The sequence below is a fragment of the Panthera tigris genome, chromosome D2, assembly GCF_018350195.1.
Source record: "Panthera tigris isolate Pti1 chromosome D2, P.tigris_Pti1_mat1.1, whole genome shotgun sequence".
Lineage (NCBI taxonomy): Eukaryota > Metazoa > Chordata > Mammalia > Carnivora > Felidae > Panthera > Panthera tigris.
The window spans coordinates 79,280,672-79,299,383 of NC_056670.1; the positions used below are offsets into that span (position 1 = coordinate 79,280,672).

General features: G+C 65.6%; 2 protein-coding genes across 2 annotated transcripts in view; one reads left to right on the plus strand and one right to left on the minus strand.

Annotated features, from left to right (window-relative positions):
* LOC102970117 (phospholysine phosphohistidine inorganic pyrophosphate phosphatase) overlaps positions 1 to 9,648 on the plus strand; it is a 117,549-nt gene extending 107,901 nt beyond the window's left edge. The window contains exon 7 of the mRNA XM_042960148.1: positions 9,004 to 9,648. Coding sequence (XP_042816082.1) covers positions 9,004 to 9,100 — 97 coding nt within the window. The 3' untranslated portion in view covers positions 9,101 to 9,648. The remainder of the gene's footprint in view (positions 1 to 9,003) is intronic.
* A 4,935-nt stretch (positions 9,649 to 14,583) lies between these two features.
* The window catches only part of FAM53B (family with sequence similarity 53 member B), a 75,239-nt gene continuing 71,110 nt past the window's right edge, over positions 14,584 to 18,712 (minus strand). The window contains exon 4 of the mRNA XM_007079718.3: positions 14,584 to 18,122. Within this exon, the coding sequence (XP_007079780.2) occupies positions 17,754 to 18,122 (369 nt within the window). The 3' untranslated portion in view covers positions 14,584 to 17,753. The remainder of the gene's footprint in view (positions 18,123 to 18,712) is intronic.

Consider the following 18,712-nt stretch of genomic DNA (forward strand, 5'->3'; position numbering starts at 1 on the left):
CGAGCGGGAAGCCTGAGGCCCGCACGTGGTTGTGATCAGGGGCCTCCAGGGGCAGGCCTGAAACGCTCTCTGGGAACAGATCGAGGGAAGAAAAGAGAAGCCGCCCGCTGTTTGGACGACCTGTGGGAGCCACGGGGTGTGTGATGGCCGACTGCTCGGGCCCGACAGAGCTACCCGCCTCGGGGTCCTCTCATATGACAATGCCAGGCCCCCATTCCGGAAGATCACAGCCGGATTCACTGGACCTATGTCCCAGAGAACCTATAGGTGTTCACTCAGGGGTAGGATGGGTCCCGGAGCCCCCTTGAGTCGGGCTTTGCGAGGGAGCCGGGGCGCGAGGGCGTTCTAGGCGGTGGCACGGGCGGTTTGGGGGACAGGACAGGATGAACACCGAAGGCACGGCGAGGGGCGGGGGTGGCCGGCAGGGCCAGGGCCAGCTCGTGGGCCACAGTAGGAGGGGTGGATCTGGTCTTGGCGGGGGTGGGGGACCGCAGGAGCTACGGCGCCCTGCCCGACTGCTTGGCCCTATCACCGCCGCTTCCGTGCAGCCCTCCCTCCGCTTGCCTGTGCTTCTGTTCCCAGCGCCAGGACTTTGCTCAGGGCCCGGCCCTCGGGCGTGGGCACGGGAGCCCGCTTTGCCTGCGGCACAGAGAGCTTGCTTCTCGGGGTTTCGTTGGACTGGCCACGTAGGTACAGGGCTGGCCCAGGCTGGGTGTTGATCAACACGATGTGGGCTCAACCCAGCATGTCCCGAGGCCACTGGTCTGTGACTGTGGCCTCACCGTGTATGTGAATCGAGCCAAGGCTGGCGTGGGGGCTCCAGCCAGCATCGGGGGTTCTGGGCCCTCTCGTCAGGGTGCGGGAATCTCTCAAGATGGCCACCACACCAGCCGGCAGTGACGTGGGGCCACCCCTTGCGTTGAGCGTGTCTCCAGTCTGTTGTCAGCACCGTGGGCAGTGAGAGCCGCACAGGAAGCAGCTGGCGCCGTGGGGTGGGTTCTGGTTGACGGGGCGCCACAGGCCGAAACCTGCCGTAAACAGGCCTGTTTCCTCCCTGTGGACCGAGTGGCCCCGGGGCGGGGGGGGGGGGGGGTTGCCAGGGTCCACGGTGACATCCCTCCCGGGCTGGGCTCGGGCCCCCACTACCCTCTGCCTGGCTGGACCGCGCCCCTACTCCGGCCCAGCCCCAGGTGCCGGTGACCACAAGGCCCGGATGAGAAGGTGTCCCGGCGCTCCGTGGCTTTGCTGGGCGTGCCCAGCCGTGGGGGAGGCTTCGTGTGGCTCCGGTGCGAACGTGCCTTTTCTTTCCTTCTCCACCGACACTGTGCTGTCCCCACTGCCGTTGTCGAAGGTGGCAGGCACTTCCCAGCACCCACCTCTGTCCCGGAGCCGAGCCAAAGGCCCCTCCGTCCGGCCGGAGGTCGACCAGAACGCTGGCGATTCCCAGCTGCAGAATCTGTCCTGTGCGCCAAGGGAAGAGTCACGACGATGAACCGGGGTTTAACTTTTCGAGAAAGCCAGACGCGTGAGGTTTAAGTCCCAGCTCTGCCATTTACCGCTTGGCGGCTTTGGGCACGTGCCTTCCCCTCGTACGTCTGTGCCGTCACCTCCAGAACGGCGAGTCACGGTGCCCAGCTCACGGGCCCTTGTGCAGGGTACAGGGGAGACTCTCCTCCAAGCCCACCCGCAACAGGTGGGGGCCGGCACACGTCCGTGCCCTCGTTCTCGGGGTGTAGCCTCTGGGCCGCTCGCCCATCCCCCAAGGCGGGCGTGCTTTGCTTGCATCCTGGAGCCTGCCTGCTGGCCGGGGTCGGGGGAGGTCTGGTCTGTGGCGAGTGCTTTCCCTGCCTCAGTTTACCCTCCAGGGCTCAGCGCCCCCGAGGTTGATCCCACAGGTGCTTCCTTCCGCCGGGAGAGACTCTGGTCCTTCCCGGCTGGAGGACGGGTCAGCCAGGGTAGAGTTCCGGGCTCTGGGGTGTCCGGTTAGCCCAGCCCCGCCCCTCACCCCCGCTCACCACCATATCCAGGTGAGGGGTGGACGGACCACGGGCCACAGGTGCACATGCAGGCGGGCGTGTTTCCCAGCTGGCGGGCGTGGGACCCTACCTCTCTTGACGAGCAGAGGCGGAGGGATGGGGAGACGGCCGGCCTGCGATACCTGCGCCCCCCGTGCCCCCTCCGCCATCGATGTGAGGCTCCGGGCTCCACCGTCAGTTCCGTGAGGGGCCCGGTCACCCAAGGTTCAAGGGCGTTGGTGGGAGGAAGGCAGCATGAGGCGGCCCAGAGGCGGGGCGGTTCCCTTCTGCCCCTCCCCACCCCCACTCATTACAGCTCAGCAGGCGGCCAGGTGAGGGGAGACCCACGCGCCCGCCAGGGAAGGGAGCCGTGACGTGCAGCCACGTCCACCCCAGCAGAGGTCCCGGCCAGCAGAAGTGTGTTCCCGTTTCCTCCCCCGGCCCGGGAGCTGTGGGCCTCACGGGGGTCCGGGGCAAGCACTCTCTCCGGCCTGGGGCTTTATGTCAGTGTTTTCTCCCCGTGTGATGTCCACGCAGGTCAAGAAGCCCCCAGTCTGCGTGAGCTGGTGCGGCGAGGCCTAGGGGCCCTGGGCTGACCCGCGCACAAGCCGGGCCTAGGCAGAGGGGCACAGGCCCGAGGGCTGAGTGAGGACAGGGACGGAAGCCTGGGGCCCCTCGTGAAGGAGGGGCCCCACGGACCTCGGCCACACGCAGGCACCGGCTTCCGCTAGCAGAGGGCCCAGCGTTTTCCCGGAGGCGCCTGTCTGGGCCGGGCCAGGCCCCACGTCCCGAGCCGGCCCAGGGGGCAGAGGGATAGAAGCGGCCCATCGGAGATCTGACGCCAACTGCCCTCCCGCCACCCCACCGCGAGGTCACTGGCCCAGGTCAGGGGGTGGCTGGCTGCCCCAGTGGCTCCCGGCAGGTGGCCGAGAGGAGGCATTTGCAGGAGGCCATACTCTGGCCCCCGGGGTCTTGGACTCCGGTGGCTCAGATGGAGACACACCCTGGGCCCTCAGCCCAGCCGTGTCCCCGCTGGCCCCACGGCACCCTCTGTCCTTCCCTCCAGCCTCGTCAGCACAGCCCGAGTTGGCGTCACTCTGATGCCGGTGCCCTGTTCCCTGAATCCACTTGGCTGGCCTGCCCCCAGGGCCCAGCTCTTCCAAAGCAATCTGGGACAAGGACACGTGCCCCTCCCCCCGTGGGCAACGTGGTGGCCTCCGGCCTAGGGGGCCTGTGTCACGCCCTCTGTCATGCCCTGCCCCGGAGCAGAGCAGGGCAGGGAGGCGGGCCTGCCACTGGGCGCCGGCCCTCAGTAAGTCCCCGAGGGGAAGCTGCACCCGGGTCCCCGCAGCGGCTCCCGCGCCGGCCCCTTGTGGGCCCCAGGGAAGCAGGCGGGCACGGAGGTGGGGGGTCTGGCCGCCATTTTTCTCCGGCCGGTACAAAGACTGTCCCTGTAAAGCTGCCCTGGCCAGGGCACAGACCGGCCTTGTTCTCTGCCCCTGTCGTTGCCTCCTTCCCTCTGCTCACAGGGCACGAGGGGGAGGAATAGCTAATGACAGGCGGCGCCCTGCCCGGGTGGGGGCCTTTGTCCATTCACTCGACGGCGGGCACTTCCTGGGTGGCTGCTGTGTGCCAGGCCCGCGTGGGCGACCGCCGAGGGCAGGAAGCCGGGCTCCTCCCTCTGGGCGGCCCGGGTCAGCGGAGCACCTACCAGAACGGCATGGGGGTCGCAAGTGCCGAGCGCTCAGAAAGGACAGCGCAGCTGGCCGGGTGGGGTAGAGCTGGAGGTGGGAACGAGTGAGCGGGGTCTTGAAGGGTGAGTAGGAGTTCGCAGCTGGAGCAGATGTGAAGAGCGTCCCCGGCCACAGTGTGGACAGAGGTGGTGGGAGAGCAGGGGATGCCCGAAGGGCAGCGGGCCCCAGACGCCGGGTGGCTGGCACCTGGCCGGGTGGCACCGGTGACGATGGGTTCGTCTGAGGAGCCGGGCTGTGGCCTGGGCGCCACCAGAGTTTACACGGGCAGAGGTGGGAGCAGAGGAGCAGTTGAGGAAGCTGCCGTGATCGACCCACAGGCTCTGGGCTCAGCCAGAGACACGCGAACGCCACCCGAGGAGCCCGGGAGGGCAGGGAGGGACGCGCTGGGCCTCTGCAGGACAGCCACCTGGGAATCTGCCTCTGCCGCTCTCTTCGGGCCGGGACCTGAGGGCCGCGTGCTCCCGCCTCGGGGTGACGTCCCCAAGGACCCGTGTTTCCACGCCAGCCTCTGGAGGGCAGTGAGGACGAGGCATGGGGAGAATCCAGACTTCATGTCCCCTTTTCTGGAAGTTTCCCTGACCCCGCAGGTCCCTGTAAGTGCCCTCAGAGCTCTCGCCCTATGAGCCTGGGAGGGCCGAGGGCAGGATGGGAGGGGGCAGCCCAGGTGGTTCTGTCACAAGCCCACTTGAGGCACGTGCCCACCATACAGAGGAGGAAGTTGGGGCGCAGAGAGGCAAGAGAGCAGGGCACGTTGGGGAGGGGCGCGGGGGGTACAGGGAAAGGGGCCCCCCTAAGTCACAGAGGGGCGGGGGGGGTGACCAGGGCATACGTGGCCCGCAGCAGGGCCACTGAGGCCGTCCGCTCTGCCCGGGAGACTGGGGTCCGACCCCCCGACCCCGCCCCGACTTTGTGCATCCTCGCGGTCTCCTTTGTGTCTCTGCCCCTTCCCTCCACCCCTCTCTCCCCTCTCTCCGTCACCCTCCCCCATGTCTCTCTGTCCCCCTGCTCACGACTTTCCTGTTTCTCTTTCCTCCCTCTCTGCCTCAGTTTCTCCGTCCTCCTCTTCCTTCCTGTGTGTGTGTGCATCTGTCTGGTTCCTTCTGTCCGTCCCCCCACATCCTGTTCTGTCCTGGCAGGGCCTGCTCCAGGCCAGAGGGGTCTCTCGGCCCCTTTCCCCATCGCCCTCTCTGCTCTCTTCCCACTGCCAGGGGGCACATCTTTGCTGGCTTTCCTGGTTCAGCCTTTGCAGTGTGGCGCCTCTGAGGCCCTACAGGTCACAGGTCACTGGCCAGGACGGAGCAGGGCGCTCTCCTAGGCCGTTGGACAGAGTGCAGTTGCCCGGTGGACTTGAGGGCGGGCGGCCCAGAACCGGCCCCCTCCTGGAACCCCGGCTCCCGGGGAGCCACAGCCCACGGCAGCGTCACGCAATTAAGCCAGAAAAGTCCGTGATTCCCTCTGTGTGTTGGCAAACACCGGCCGGCTGCTAATGCAGTCCTTTCTTTTAACGGATTCTTGAATTGAAATGATATGTAATTAAACCTAATTAGCCACGTATGCCATTCGGCTAGGTGCCGTATGCCGAGCGAGGCTGGTGAGAATCTCATTATAAAGCATCTTCTTTCACGGGCAGATTTCTCGTTCCTTCTCAGGGTCGAGTTCATTCGACTGAACGGGAAGCCGGGCCCGGGGGCCGGGGGAAGGTGTCTGAGGAGGGCAGCCGGGGCCAGCCACCCAGGGACTTGGATGATGAGCCGGGTGGGGGTTTGCTGGGAGCAGTCTGGTTCCTTTGAGCAGCCCACCCTGGCCTTGCCCTCGGGGGGCAAAGCTGGGAGTGCCGCGGGGACTGGGGTCGGGAACGTGGAGCAGGGCCCAAGGGTCACCACCTGGACAGGTGCAGTCTGAAGCCGGCCCGGCCTGGCTGTCCCCCCGCCCGGCCCTGGTAACCCCCTCATGGGTGGAAGAGGGCCGTGGAGCGACCCCCGGGCCCCAGGGGTGGCTGAGGGAGGCCCCAAAGGGCACGTCCAGGCTGGTGCGAGACTCGAACCTCGTGCACACAGGCCAAGCAAGAGGGGAGACCAGCGGCGGGGCCTGGCGGCGGGGGAGCAGTGATGCCCCCCAGGCGCCTGGCCTCCTGCCGGCCGCTTCCTGCAGGCACGTCTGCGAGGCCCCCTGAGCTGCGCCCTCACTGGTGCGGGGACTGCCGGGGCTCCAGGTGGCCGGGACATCCCCTGCGGTCCTGGTCCCAGCCCGCCTGCCCCTCTCACTCCAATGCCTGTGGTTACCTGGCACCCCCTAGGTCTTCCCTGTGCCCCGTATACTGACGTCTGTCCCCCGACCAGCCCGTGTGCCTAGGACGCAGGGCCCGTGCCTGCACCTGTTACTACCTCTGTTTAGAGACAGGGGCACCAAGGCACAGAGGCGTAAGGTGCTTGCCCACGGTCACACGGCGGACGGAGGGTGGAGCCAGGCTCATCCTCGGGGCGCGGAGGAGGAAACTGAGGCAGGGAGACAGTCGCCAGGGTCGGGTTTATTGCCGCTCAGGTGCTCTGTCTTCGTCTCTCTCAGAGGGCCCTCCCCGCCCACCGTCCGCCCGCCTTGCTGAGCCCTGGGCTCAGAGCTGCCCGGAGAAGAATCCCCTCCCGTACCTGCTCGGGGACGTGAGTGTTGGCGGCAGGTCAGCAGCCTCGGGGTGACCGGGCGCCCCTGCCCGTCAGTCTGTACTGGGGAGGGGCACCGGCACGCCGTGGAGCCGGGCATGGCCAGTAGCGCCCACCGGATGCTTCTGCAGGGCGGGAGGGCCTGAGTGCTGGCTCTCCGAGGACAGAGAGCCTCCTGCAGGAAGGGCCGTCCACAGAAACCCTGGGCGGTTGGGAGGCGTGAGCGCCATCCTGGGTGGAGAAAAACGGAGAGGACCCGGGATGGCGGGTGGCCAGAACCAGAGGTCTGCAGGCCTTCTTTGCAGGGGCCCAGGGAGTAGGGGCCGGTTGAGGCTCTGGGAGCCACATGCTGCATAGTTTTTTAAAATTTATTTATTTTGAGAGAGAGCGGGCACGTGTGTCCTGGGAGGGGCAGAGGTGAGGGGGAGGGAATTCCAAGCAGGCCCTGCACCGTCTGCGCAGAGCCTGATGTGGGGCTCGAACTCACGAGCCGTGAGCTCATGACCGGAGCCGAGATCAAGAGTCGGATGCTTAACCTACTGAGCCACCCAGGCACCCCTGGCATATTCTTTTCTGTTTACAGTAGCTGGAGGGCTGCACAAAAGCAGGCTGCAGGCAGGGTTTGGCCCAGGGGCCACAGAGAACAGGTGCAGTGATGGGAAATAGGTGCCTTGTATTTGTCATATAATTTGCATTACACGTGACTTTTTGTTACGTACCCGTACGTGTGTATACGAAGAACGCTAAAAAACGAGCAGGGTGATGGGTTTTCCCCTCCGCACCACCCCTGTAACCAACCACCACCCAGGTAAAGATCTAGAACGTGGCCAGCACCCTCGATCATTCCCCCTGCCAAGAAGTAACCATCTTCTGGCCTCTGTCCTGTAGAGACTGGTGGCACCCATTCCTGAACTTGGCAGAAGTGGGTCATCCACTTTGGGTTCCTTGAGCCTGTCATGCTGCCCGTGGGGCCCAGCCACGCTGCAGCGTAGACAGCAGTGCCTTCTGAGTGGCGCCGTCGCGGTGTTGCGGTGTTCTGACGCGCGCACCTCCCGCCCCCTGTCTCTCCGCGGCCCTGTTGCTGGACGTTTGCGCCGTTTCCCCCCTTTTTGCCATCGTGACCGAAGCCGTTAGGAACATTCTGGTCCGTGTCCTTCGGGGAACATGTTGCGTGCACACGTAGGAGTGAAACTGGTGGGTCGCAAGGAGGGGCCAACGCACGGTTCGCTAAGCGGCCAGGCCACATACAACCTTTTGACGGTGACCAGTACCTGTTTCGGCACTGACGCGGGGTGACACAAATCTTCAGTCCCCGCGTCCGTCGGGTTATGGCTGTGATGGCAAGAATGAAATAATCCCCTGGGATACCTGCCCTGACATGAGAGCTATTCTTGCTCGAGGTGTTGGCCCCAGTGGGGGGGGGGGGGGAGGGGGCGTCCCACACACTCATCCTCTTGTGTTGTCTCCGAGGCTCTCGGTTTGGGGCCTCCGCAGCCCCGGGGGAGACACTGGGCCGACCCTTTAAAACGAAAAGTAGGTTCCCTTGCTCTAAAAGGACAGCCATTTCAGGGTAAAAGTGCTTTGCAAAAACCAAACCGTTCAAAAGGGACAATTTGGCTTTTAGGATGTCGTCAGAACCTGTGTCAACCACTTCCTTCCAGACCAGGGTGGGAGCTTCCGAGGTGGTGACCTGGGGGGATCTGAGTAGCAGGTCCCACAGTGTGCGGGTGGCAGAGGGGTGCCCCGCCCCCCCGCTGCCACCGGGCTCGAGCTAGAGCACTGGGGAGGGGGCTTCTGGTGGCCCGGGACCTGAGTCTCCGGCTCACAGCCCCAAGGACGAGGTCCCAGCCCCTCCCACGCCGTCCAGACCGTCGGGGTGTCCCTAGGAGCCCGCCCCGGGGCCCTCCCCGCGGCTAGGCCTCCAGTCGCATCACGGTTCCCCTCCCACGTGCCCACCTGCAGCCCTGCTCCACCTCAGGACTCAGGCCACGGCCCCCCCTCCAGGAGCCCCCCTATGTGGGATCCCCTTGGTGCCGTGTGGGCCCACAGGTGTCTGCGTTTCTGGCGTGGTCACACTTCCCTTGTGCTCAGTGTCCATCCAGACCTCGGGCAGTATCTAGGGAGGGGACGAAGGCTTTGGAGGGTTCTAGGCCCCAAAACCCCAGGCAGAGAGCTGCTTTGCCAGAAGCCCCCCCGTTTCGTGGGAGTGGCCTCAGAGGACAGTGACCAGGTGGCAGGGGGACCCCCCAGGGTGTGGGCAGGAAGGCGCTCCGAGTGGGTTGAGCTCATGGCCCTACTGTCCAGGGTGTGACGTTTCTGCCGGAAGCAGGGACGGAGCAGGGGTCTGTGGTCACTCTGCTCCAACGGAAGGGGTTTGGAGAGGTAACCAGGTGGGGAAATAGGAGGGGGAACGTGTGCGCCAGGATGGGGATGGCTGGGATTGGGGGGGCGGGGGGGGCACATCTGCTAACCGGGCGCAGAAGGTTCTGGAGGTTTCCCAAGGGCAGGCCGGGCCTGTACTAGAAGCTGGGAGAAAGAGGGGTCACCGACGGTCTAACCTATAGCCCTGCTCTCCAGGCCCAGTGACGAGCACCATCCAGAAGTGAAGGCTGATGGGTACGTGGACAACCTGGCAGAGGCCGTGGACCTGCTGTTGCAGCACGCGCACCAGTGATGAGCCTCGTAGGGTCGCCCCGGCCTCATCCCTCCCCTCCCCCAGTGCCCGGACCACCCGAGGCCCCGCCCTCTGCCCTTGGCCCCGGATGGGCGGGCGAGAAGGTCCCAGCCAGGCACCTCTGGCTGCCCGCTTCCTTCCTCTGTCTCCCCCTGCTCCCCCCCAACCCCCCCCGGGGAGAGCTGTTCTTTCCGGGATGTTCTTTCCCGTAGTGAGGTTGGAGGGTGGGACAGACCTGTCTGGGAGCCAGCTCAGGGGAACCCTCTGGGTATGGGCTGGAGGTGCTCCGGGGACACCCCGAATCCCAGGTCCACAACTCCCCAGCCGCACCTGGTCCTGTAAACGCTCCACCTACGGGGACTGGGACACCTGCCCACTGTGTCTCTACCAAACGTTCTCTTCTCACGAGCGAGGAGCCTGGAGAAGGCAGGGGCTTCCTGCACGGTCCACACAGCGCAGAGCTGAGCCAGCCTCCCTGGGACCACCCAGCGACCCCTGCCCACCTCCCGGCCCCCACCCAGAGTTGGAGTGGCCACTTAGCACCCATCCCTCCCCCCCCCACCCCCCCACCCCCCCACCCCCCCCCCCGCCAACTGCGACAGCCCACTGCCTTCCCTACCCCACAAGTCACCTTGGAGCCAGAGGCTGGGGCAGCTCCCAGGGGCACCGAAGACGGCCGTCCTACAGAGCAAGACTTGTAACCACTGGGATCAAGGCTGCAGGCACATAGGGTGCTTCTAACTCGATAGACTTGAATGTGTCATGCCCGGTGTCTGCAGGGGCAACTATGGGTTGAATAAACCGCCCTGACCTACAGCCGACTCCGGCTTTGACTCAGAATTCGACTCCGGGAGAGCCTGGGGGTGGGGAGGGCTGTACAGGGCTGGGCACTGGCCTGGTCCTGCCGTGCACTTGAACCACTGAGCGCCAGAGCCCCAGGGCTCCCGAGACACCTCACGTGCCCCAACCCCGTCCGGGAGACGGGGGCCCTGCGGGGACAGCGGGCCGCCCTCGGCCCCACCCGGGGACCGGGTCGACCAGGGCAAACGTTGGCCCGCTGTCACGGGCAGCCCCGTGGACGGTGGTGGTGAGCCACAGGCTTCCAGAATTCGCTCACAGCCCGGGTTGCAGGTTTTGGAATCAATCAGCCCAACAGAAAACCTGGTTGCTGTGTTTCTCCTCAGATCAATCCAGACCGATTGGAGAATCCAGGATTCCCCTCCGATCGATCCCATCAAGACGGATAGGTCTTGGGACACGACTTCGCATAAAGGAAGCCCTGGGTCCTCCACAACAGGGTTTCCACTGAGCGCAGGCAGAGGCAGGATAAAAGGCCGGACCCTGAACCCTGAGCCCCCTGGCACGGAGGTCCAGGGCCGGCGGGGGCTGTGCTGTCGTCCCCAGGCAGGCCGGCCACCATTAAATCAGGATTAAGAGGAACGAGTGGCCAGGCCTTTTCATCAAGATGAGAGGCCACCGGCGGGGCTGGTGTCGCTGGCGGCCGAGGGAGGAGGGGCGTTTGGCCTATTAGCTGGAAAAGATGCAAACTGCCTGTGCCTCGACAGAGTCCCCTAATTACAGCTTGCTAGGTCAGCCGGCACGCGGTGGGCTAAGCTCACCAGGGCTTGGGGGCCAACGTCCAGGAGACGGGCTTGCCACGTTCCGGTCGGCTTGCCTCGTGGGTCTTTGGTTTTCCTTTTTTTCTTCCTTTTCTTTTTCACAGCCTGTCCTTGTCCACAGGGGTCTGCGGTGGATACGGGAGGCTGGTGTTCTCTGTGCCTGCCGCCCGGGAGTGGGGGCGGGGAAGCGTCTGAGGGACAGCTCTGGGGGCCGCAGACGGCTGCTGGGTCTGGGTGAAAACCGTGGTGCCCCTGGGCTGTGGGTTCAGCGAACCCCACTTTACAGACAAGGAAACGGAGGTGTGGAGAGCAAGGACCCGCCCACAGGCTGACGGTAGTAAGGGCCGAGCTGAGACTCGAACCAAGGTCTGACCCACATCCATGTCCTCCCTAGTCCCTCCCACAGGCCTTCCGTGGGGGTGGCCTGTGGCAGCCCACTGGCTGTGACTTCCCAGGTGAGCCCCACACACTGGCGTCCTCCCTCTGGAGACGACACGTTCCCTGGGACTGAGGTGCACTCAGCCCTAACGCCAGGGGGACCATTTCGGAGCCTCGGCTGTCCCATCTGTAAAGGGGTGGCTTCCTTTCCTTAACGGGCACCCCGGGCCCTGCGGGGGACCAGGCCCCTCCAGGACGCCCTGTCACCCGGCTGGGGGTGATGGCCCCTGTCCTGCTGCCACTCAGGGCGATGGTCCCTCACCCCCGGGGCCTCCCGGCTGCCCACTGTAGCCCCTCCTTCCCAGCAGGGTTGGGGGACAGTTCTCAAGCCACAGACTGACAAAGCCATCGGCTATGGGGCGGGGCTGGAGTTCAGGGCCGGCAGTGGCCTAAAAACCCTTCGGTCAGGAGTCCACCCCGGAGCTGCCGCCGAGAAACGGACCCTGCAGACCCAAGGAACGCGCCAGGCTGGCCCCCTGTGCCCTCTGGCCGAGCCCCAGAGTGAGGCAGTGGTCTGGGCCCCACCACACTGCCCGCCAGGACGTTCCAGGTTCTGGGGGCGACCAGAACCCCTTCCGGGAGGGGGAGGGGCGGACGGGGCGGAGAGGAGGACAGTCTGTGCAGTATCACCTCTTCGGGGGCAAAGGGCTTCACCTACCCCCAGACCTTCCAACACGCGCATCCACGTGGGACTGGCCCCGGCTGCACCCGGCGCCTGGGAAAACCGGATTCAGACGGGGTTCATCACCTAGCAGGAGGCTTTCTGTCTCACATCGTCTCCAAGTCCAGGGCCGGCTGGATCCGGACGCCCAAAAATTCCCAGGCGACGCTGAGGCGGGGCAAGGGTGCCCCCCCCCCCCCACCAAGCTCCCCCAGGAGAGAAAGGAGGCCGCGTGGCAGCAGGAGGGCCAAGGAGGATGTGACCTGAGGCTGGGAACTGGGCCAGGAGTCTGAGGCCTCAGCACGAGGCCTGGCCTCTCCTGTGGGGCCAGCGCTGCCCCTCTCGGGTAGACGGGCACAGAGGTGGGGACGCGGGGAGGAACACGTGTGCGCCTCCTGGGGGCTCACGGTGCCACCTCCCGCCTCAGCATGACTATCCAGTGGGCTTACCTTTTCTCTCCCTCGGGACCATCCCGTTTAGACGACCAACATACTGGTCTAAAAAGAAACCCGGAGTCACTCAGGGTCTGGCCACAGTGACCATTGAGGGGTGTTTCCTTTCGGCCGTCCTTCCATGAGAAGAGGAAGGTTTCTGATACGCCCTGGATCGTCCTGCACGTCTGCTTTGGTGCTGGGGAGGTTGGGGCTCTGATTCTCTCCGTTGCCTGACATCAGAGGCAGGGGTGAGCTGGCCCGGTGCGAGGGAGGGCACCGCAGAGGGCCCTCAGCCGGACCTGACAGCAGGGCGGAGGAGGGCAGGGTGCCACCCGGCGAGCCCAGCGCCCTGCCACCGGGGACGGCACAGGGTGAGCGGCGGGGTGGCCATCGCCAGGCAAGCCGAGCTGGAGAGCGGGTGTCCCCGGAGCGAGGCCGGCGTGAGGTGGGGGCCCAGCCGGGGACACATAAGGGGACGCGAGGGGCTGGGGTCTGTCTAGGGCCGCTCTGTGCCCTCCTGAGGTGGGGGGGGGGGACGCACACGAGGCAGGGTCCCTGGGCCTTCCCCCTTCCCCCAGCTTCAGCCACAGCAGCCATGCCTCCCCTGTGTCGTAAATTAGGTGTTCTTACACCATTCTGGAACAGGGCCCGTTGCTAAAAAGGAAACAAACACACGAGCCGGGTCCAGAGTGTACCTCACACCCGGAGGGGCACCGTCGGGACCTCGCTGGTGGGGGGTCTAGGCCGAAACCCCGTGCTCAAGTTTTACAGGCTTCTCAAGCCCATCCTCGAGGCTGCACGTGTCCCGAACGTCCCGAGCTCGGTCAGCCAGGGGTCCCTGACGCGGAGGGCGAGGCGCAGGGACTGTGTGCCCCGGAGCCCGCTCTGGCTCGAGCCGCGCGCGCTGGCCTCTCCCTGGCTGGCGGGGTGCTGCCCTCGGACCGGCCACGGAGGAGGCGCCCCTGCACCACCGCCTGGCCTAGCTGGGAGGCAGCTGAGCCGCGAGCGGGGCTGCGGGCCAGGCCTCCCACAGCAGCGTGGCCTGGAGCAAACCACTGGGCTGCTGAGGGCAAAGCCGACTCAACGACGCAGGCTCCGTGACAGGCAGGTCCCTCTACCAGCCCGGGCTTGGAGGTCGCACACGGGGGGCGTCTCCGCTCTGCCGTCCTAGGGTGCCTGGCTCCCGGCTGCAGTGAGGGGCCGGGCCCCTCTACCTCCAAACACGTGCGCATACACGTCACCCGGGCTGCCTGCACGTCGCCTCTAGGAGGGCTCCCTCGTGCCCGCGGCCGTGGCCATGGCCAGCCCTCCCGCTCCCAGGAGCTTCCTCGACCCTTTGCATCGGAGCCTCCCGACAGCTCAGAGATGTCCGCTGTCCCCATCGTACAGACCCGGCCCCGAGACCCGGAGGAGGCAGAAGGGTCCAGGCTCTGCCCCTGCCAACCCAGACCTAACGCTCCCGTGGACCGAGGGGGGACCCACCGAGTTTCCCCAGAGCTGACAAACCACACAGCAGGCTCCCAGCGGCTGGGGACTGAACCAGGAAGCTTTATTTACACAGTAAGAGTAACAAGCAGATTCCTGAGAGACTAGAGCGGTACTAGTGCAAGACGGTCGCGGCCCGCGTGGGAGGACGGGCGGCCGGGGCGGAGGGCGGCACACACACGGCTCTGACCCGGGCAGGGCCCGGCCCGGTACCACCCGCTCCGGCCGCCACACTTCCTGAAGCTCTGCGGCCCCGACGACGGGTCGGTCCGGGGAAGCACGCGATGGCCCCCGAGTCGGCCCGCGAGCCGTCACCGAGCCCCCGGGACATCTCCCCCACGCGCTGAACACACAATTTATTTGCCAGAGAGACTATGCTAGAAGATCAGACTATCCTACCTAGGCTACGAGATCTCTGCTGTGGTCTGGGTTCTTTTTCTCTTTCATTATTATTACCGTCTCTTTCTCTTCCTTTCTCTTTAACGATTAGGCAGTGTTTTCTCGGACTGGAGCCAATGGGAGGGGCTTGACCAACTACGTGGACGTGGCAAGGTGCGGTGTCACGGCCCGTACGGGGAGCACAGCGCCCTGGACCGCCCCAGCCTCGGCCCTGGCCGAGCCCTGGTGCCTGGGGCACTGCCCGCGCCCAGGCCTGAAGCGGTCATCGGTCAGGGGACAGCCCCGAGGCCACAGAGTGCACGTGACTTGAGCCTCCTGGGCAGACACGGAGGCGCGGCCCACACCGTGGCAGAGCCTCCGGGGCTGTGATTTAAATCCCACGGAAGCTCACTCAGACACGCAGCACCCCCCACCCCCAACACCCCCCACCCCCCCACCCCTGCCCGGGCAGCAGCAGCCAGAGCAGGGAAATCGCACACCGCCCCTGCACTAGGAGACCCATTTGAGCATTTGGGTTCGTTTTCTTTTTAATGCGGACTTTTCCTTTATTTAAATTTTCTTCCAGCGTACAAATTCACAAAACTTTCCTGCTACAAAAATTTTGATGAGAAGTAAGGCTTTCTGAGAATGAAGATCTACGTATGATCAGAACAAGCACCCCTGCGGCCTGGATGTTGTGTGTGCCCGCGGGCCCGGGGCCAGGCCCCGGCCTCCGCCGCGAGTAAGGCAAGAGGGTCTGCGGTCATGTAAACGGTGAGGCTTCGGCCCTAACCCCGGCCCGGGCCTGCGAGCAGCCGGCAGCTCCTGTCGGTCGGGCGGCTGTAGAAGATGCTCCTTCTGGAACAGGTGGGGATGGCTCTCCTCTCCTCCCAGCCCTCCCGGAGCCACCACCCTGCTTTTGTCCTTTCGGGCCCCCGAGCGGGCAGGCGGCCAGGCACAGCCCACCCTCCTGGCTCTGAACTTCCCCCATCTCCCTGCAGGGGCAGGAGGTCGCGGGCACCCACCAGGAGGGGCAGGGCCTGGACAACAGCGGGGAGCCTGCCAGCACACCCGCTGCCCCATGGGGACGGCCACACGCAGAGGGAGCCTCCCTCCAAGCGCCTCAAGACAGAAGTCCTGGGGTCGGCAGAGCGGGCACACACTTGGCTCCCTGCACGGTGGGGCGGTGCCTCCTGCAGGGGGCCGGCTCTCTCCCAACACGAAATAACTGACGGGCCTTTCTTTCTCTGGGCAGAGGGGACAGTGGCCATTGTCTCCCCCCCCCCCCCCCCACTGCACCGCCCCTGTTGGGGGCTTGGGCTAGGAGCTTCGGTGGGAGTGGGACAGCAGAGAGGGGCCGGTGGAGGCCGGAGGGCCAGATCTTGCCTCGGCTGCGGTACCTTCTGCCCAAAAGCGCCCTGGGACTGGATCTATGGGTCGACGGGACCAGCCTGGGAGGAGGCGGGAAGAATGGGGCCGTTTCGCAAGCTCACGGCTCCTTCCTCGCCACCAGGCCCGAGAAGGGAGGAGGGGGCCGGCAGGCTCCGAAGGCAGGTCACCCACCCCACGGCCCTGTGACACCCCCACTGCCATGTGCCTCCCCGCCTGAGCCTGAGGAAAGGCGGCTGGGGGTCACCGCTCAGGCCTACCCGGCTCAGCTCTCGGTCCCTCACCGTGGTGTAGACCAGCGGTCGGGGCCCTGCCTCTCCTTCCACAGGAAGGACGGCTCCCCCCGCGGCCACTCGGTGGGGGTGGGGTGCCAGTGCCACCCCCCCCCCCCCCAGGCTTTCTGAGGACACGAGACACCAGCGTGTGCTCTCTAAATTCACAGGCTGCCAGGCTCCTCCGGGTTTGCTCTAAGACGTGGCCTCCGGGACCCACTGGGTGGGCATCAGGGGAGACGGCGTGTGCACCCAGAGCCACCGGCTCCCGGCTCTGGCTCTCCAGGGTCCCCGGGGGACGGGCCTTCGGTGGGGGCCACCGAAGCGTAGCCGGCTCTGGCCCCGGGGCCTGCCCGGCGCCCGCACAACCACCGTGCCATCCACCCTGAGGCCTTTCAACACAACCTCGGAGGGCCACTGAGGGAGGGATTTTCTCTACGAGCATCTTAGGGCCGGTTTTTAAGAAACGCCACCTAGAAACCAGAACCTGAGCGCCAAGCTTCTGACCTAGCGAAGGAGTGAGTCAAGCTGCCCGAAGAAGGCCTTTCGCGAGAACCGTGTGCAGTCACGCCGTGGAAGCGAGGCGCTCGCTGTCCGCAAGAGACTACGGACGTGCCTTTGTCACACGTCCGCAAACCCAAGAGAACGCGCGTTGTTTTTAGCCCTACGGGGAAAGGAGCCACTTGCCACTGGCTGCGGAAGATGCCAGGTTGGCTACGAGCCAGACTCCCGAGAGCGCAGGGCCCACGCGGGGCGTCTGACAGCCAGGCTGCCCGAGAGCAAAACCTCAGGGGGTCGGGGTTCCCCGTGAGCGGGGAGTCCGCAGGGGTGCGGGGAGCTGGGGACAGCGCTCTGGGCCTGCGGCAGGGCGGGCGGCAGGGGACGCTCCGCGCACTGCTCCCCCCGCTGGCCAGCAGGGGCGCTCGCCCCGGAGGTGGCTGGTGTGCCTGATTAAAGCCGGCAGCAGTCCCCACCAGACAGCGAGAGTGTGCTTAGAATTCCGCGGAGGGCCTTGCAGGCCCCCAGCCCAGGCCCCCCGAGCAGCCAACAGGCATCCTCCACCCCCGAAACGTGCACAGGGCCTGGTGTGTGCACCTGCTCCCGGCTCCTGCCTCCTGAGGACGTTTTCGAGAGGTTTCCCGTTACTGGTGACCTCTCTGCACTCACCTGAATCAGCTAAGCTAATCACGCAGTGGCCATGTCGCCACAGAGAATGGCTGCCGCGTGCCAGCCTGCCCAAGCGGCCCCCGGAGTGGCACAGAGCCACGGGGTCAGGCTCTCCGCGCCACGGGAGAGGCAAGGAGGTCTATCTTCTCGGCCAACATAGCCACCCATATCCACCCGACGCAGACGCCTCGAACGAGCAGACCGAGCCGTCCCCCAGGCCCCCAGGGTTCCGGCACGGAGAGCCCCCTCCCGGCACCCCAGGGGCCTCCGTCTCCCACCCCTGGAATTAAGGCCAAACGGTTCCGGTGTTACTACAGAGGGAAGCGTCTCCCGAACCTTCCCAAGTCGGGAGCAGGGATACCTGGGGGAGAAGGCACGGAATAAAACGGAGTGAAAGAAGCTGTGGGGCCGACCCCCCCAAAATGAACCTGAGCAGGAGGCCGGGAAGGGCCTGACGCCACCGTATGGCCCTGAGCACAAGCCCCGCGAGCAGCCCCCCTGGGAGTCGCACGTGCAGAGCGTCCAGCCCTGCGGGAGATGCGCGAGGCGCCCGGTGGGGTGGCCGGCGAGGAACGGGGGTGGGGAGGGAAGGGGCCCAGACCAAGAAGCTGCTCTCGGGCTCCGGTGGCCCGGTGGACGCGGCCGCCGTGCTGGGAGGAGCCGGGGCGGTCGGCCGCGCGGCGGGGTCAGGCCCACGGGCGGGACAGCCTCTCCGGAGCCAGAGCGCACGCTCCCCGGGACCCGACGCCCCCGGGGAGCTCCCCGGGTGGGGCTCCCCGCTTCAAGTGCCCGCCCGCTGCCCGCTGCCCCTCAGTTGTTCTCTATCTGTTCGATGTCCAACTCGCCGTCCAGGGAGCAGGGGCTGTTCCCGGCCACCCCGCGGTCCCGCCAGGCCGTGGCCGGCCCCCAGCCCCTGCCACAGCCCTCACCCGGGGCACAGCCGCCTGACTCCTCGCAGCACTGCTCCTCCTTGCAGGCGAGCTGGTCGTCCAAGGCCGGGGGCAGAGGCTCAGGGACCGGGGTCCCGGCGGGGGTCCTGCCCCCCAGGCTGGAGGCCGAGGCCGAGAGCAAGGCGGTCCAGGACCTGGTGCTGCTGACGTGGAGGGCGAAGGGGCTGTGCGGGCCGCAGTCGTCCATCCCCGCACTCAGGCAGCTGAGGCTGCTGAAGGTCTGACAGTTCTGTGGGGAGACAGACACACAGGTCACTAAGGATCACGTGCCTGTCCCATAACCCAAGGACCGCACGCCCCAGACAGCCAGGCCGCAGCTCCCAGCGCTACCTGGCGATGGGTCCTCCGGGCGGTGGGAGCCCACCAAAGCCTAGACTCCCCCATCACCTGGACAAGGAAGACGGGCCATCGGCAGGTCGGTACGAACACTCGTTAACAGAGACACCGAGTCCAGTCATTCGCCCACAAATTAGGAAAGAGTCTGAGCTTGGACCATCCAGTCCTAGGGCAGGCCGAGACCCCTGCGAGGACCACCTTTCTGAAAGGTGGTCTGATAAAAAGGTGGTCTGATAAATTCCTCAGCAGCCAGTTTCACTTCTGGGATTTCTATCTTCAGAAAACAATTTAGGATGCATGCAAAAATTTACCAAAATGATTTTCCTTGTCCCACTGTTGGGTTGAAAAGAAGAGAGTACCTCAAATACCCCACGATAAAACGTTCCGCAAAGCATGTCTCTGCGGACAAGGGGAGGCTAAGGCTCTTCGGCCGTAGAAGGAACACCTCCAGAGTGAATTTCCAGACCGAGTAAGAACCTCGTC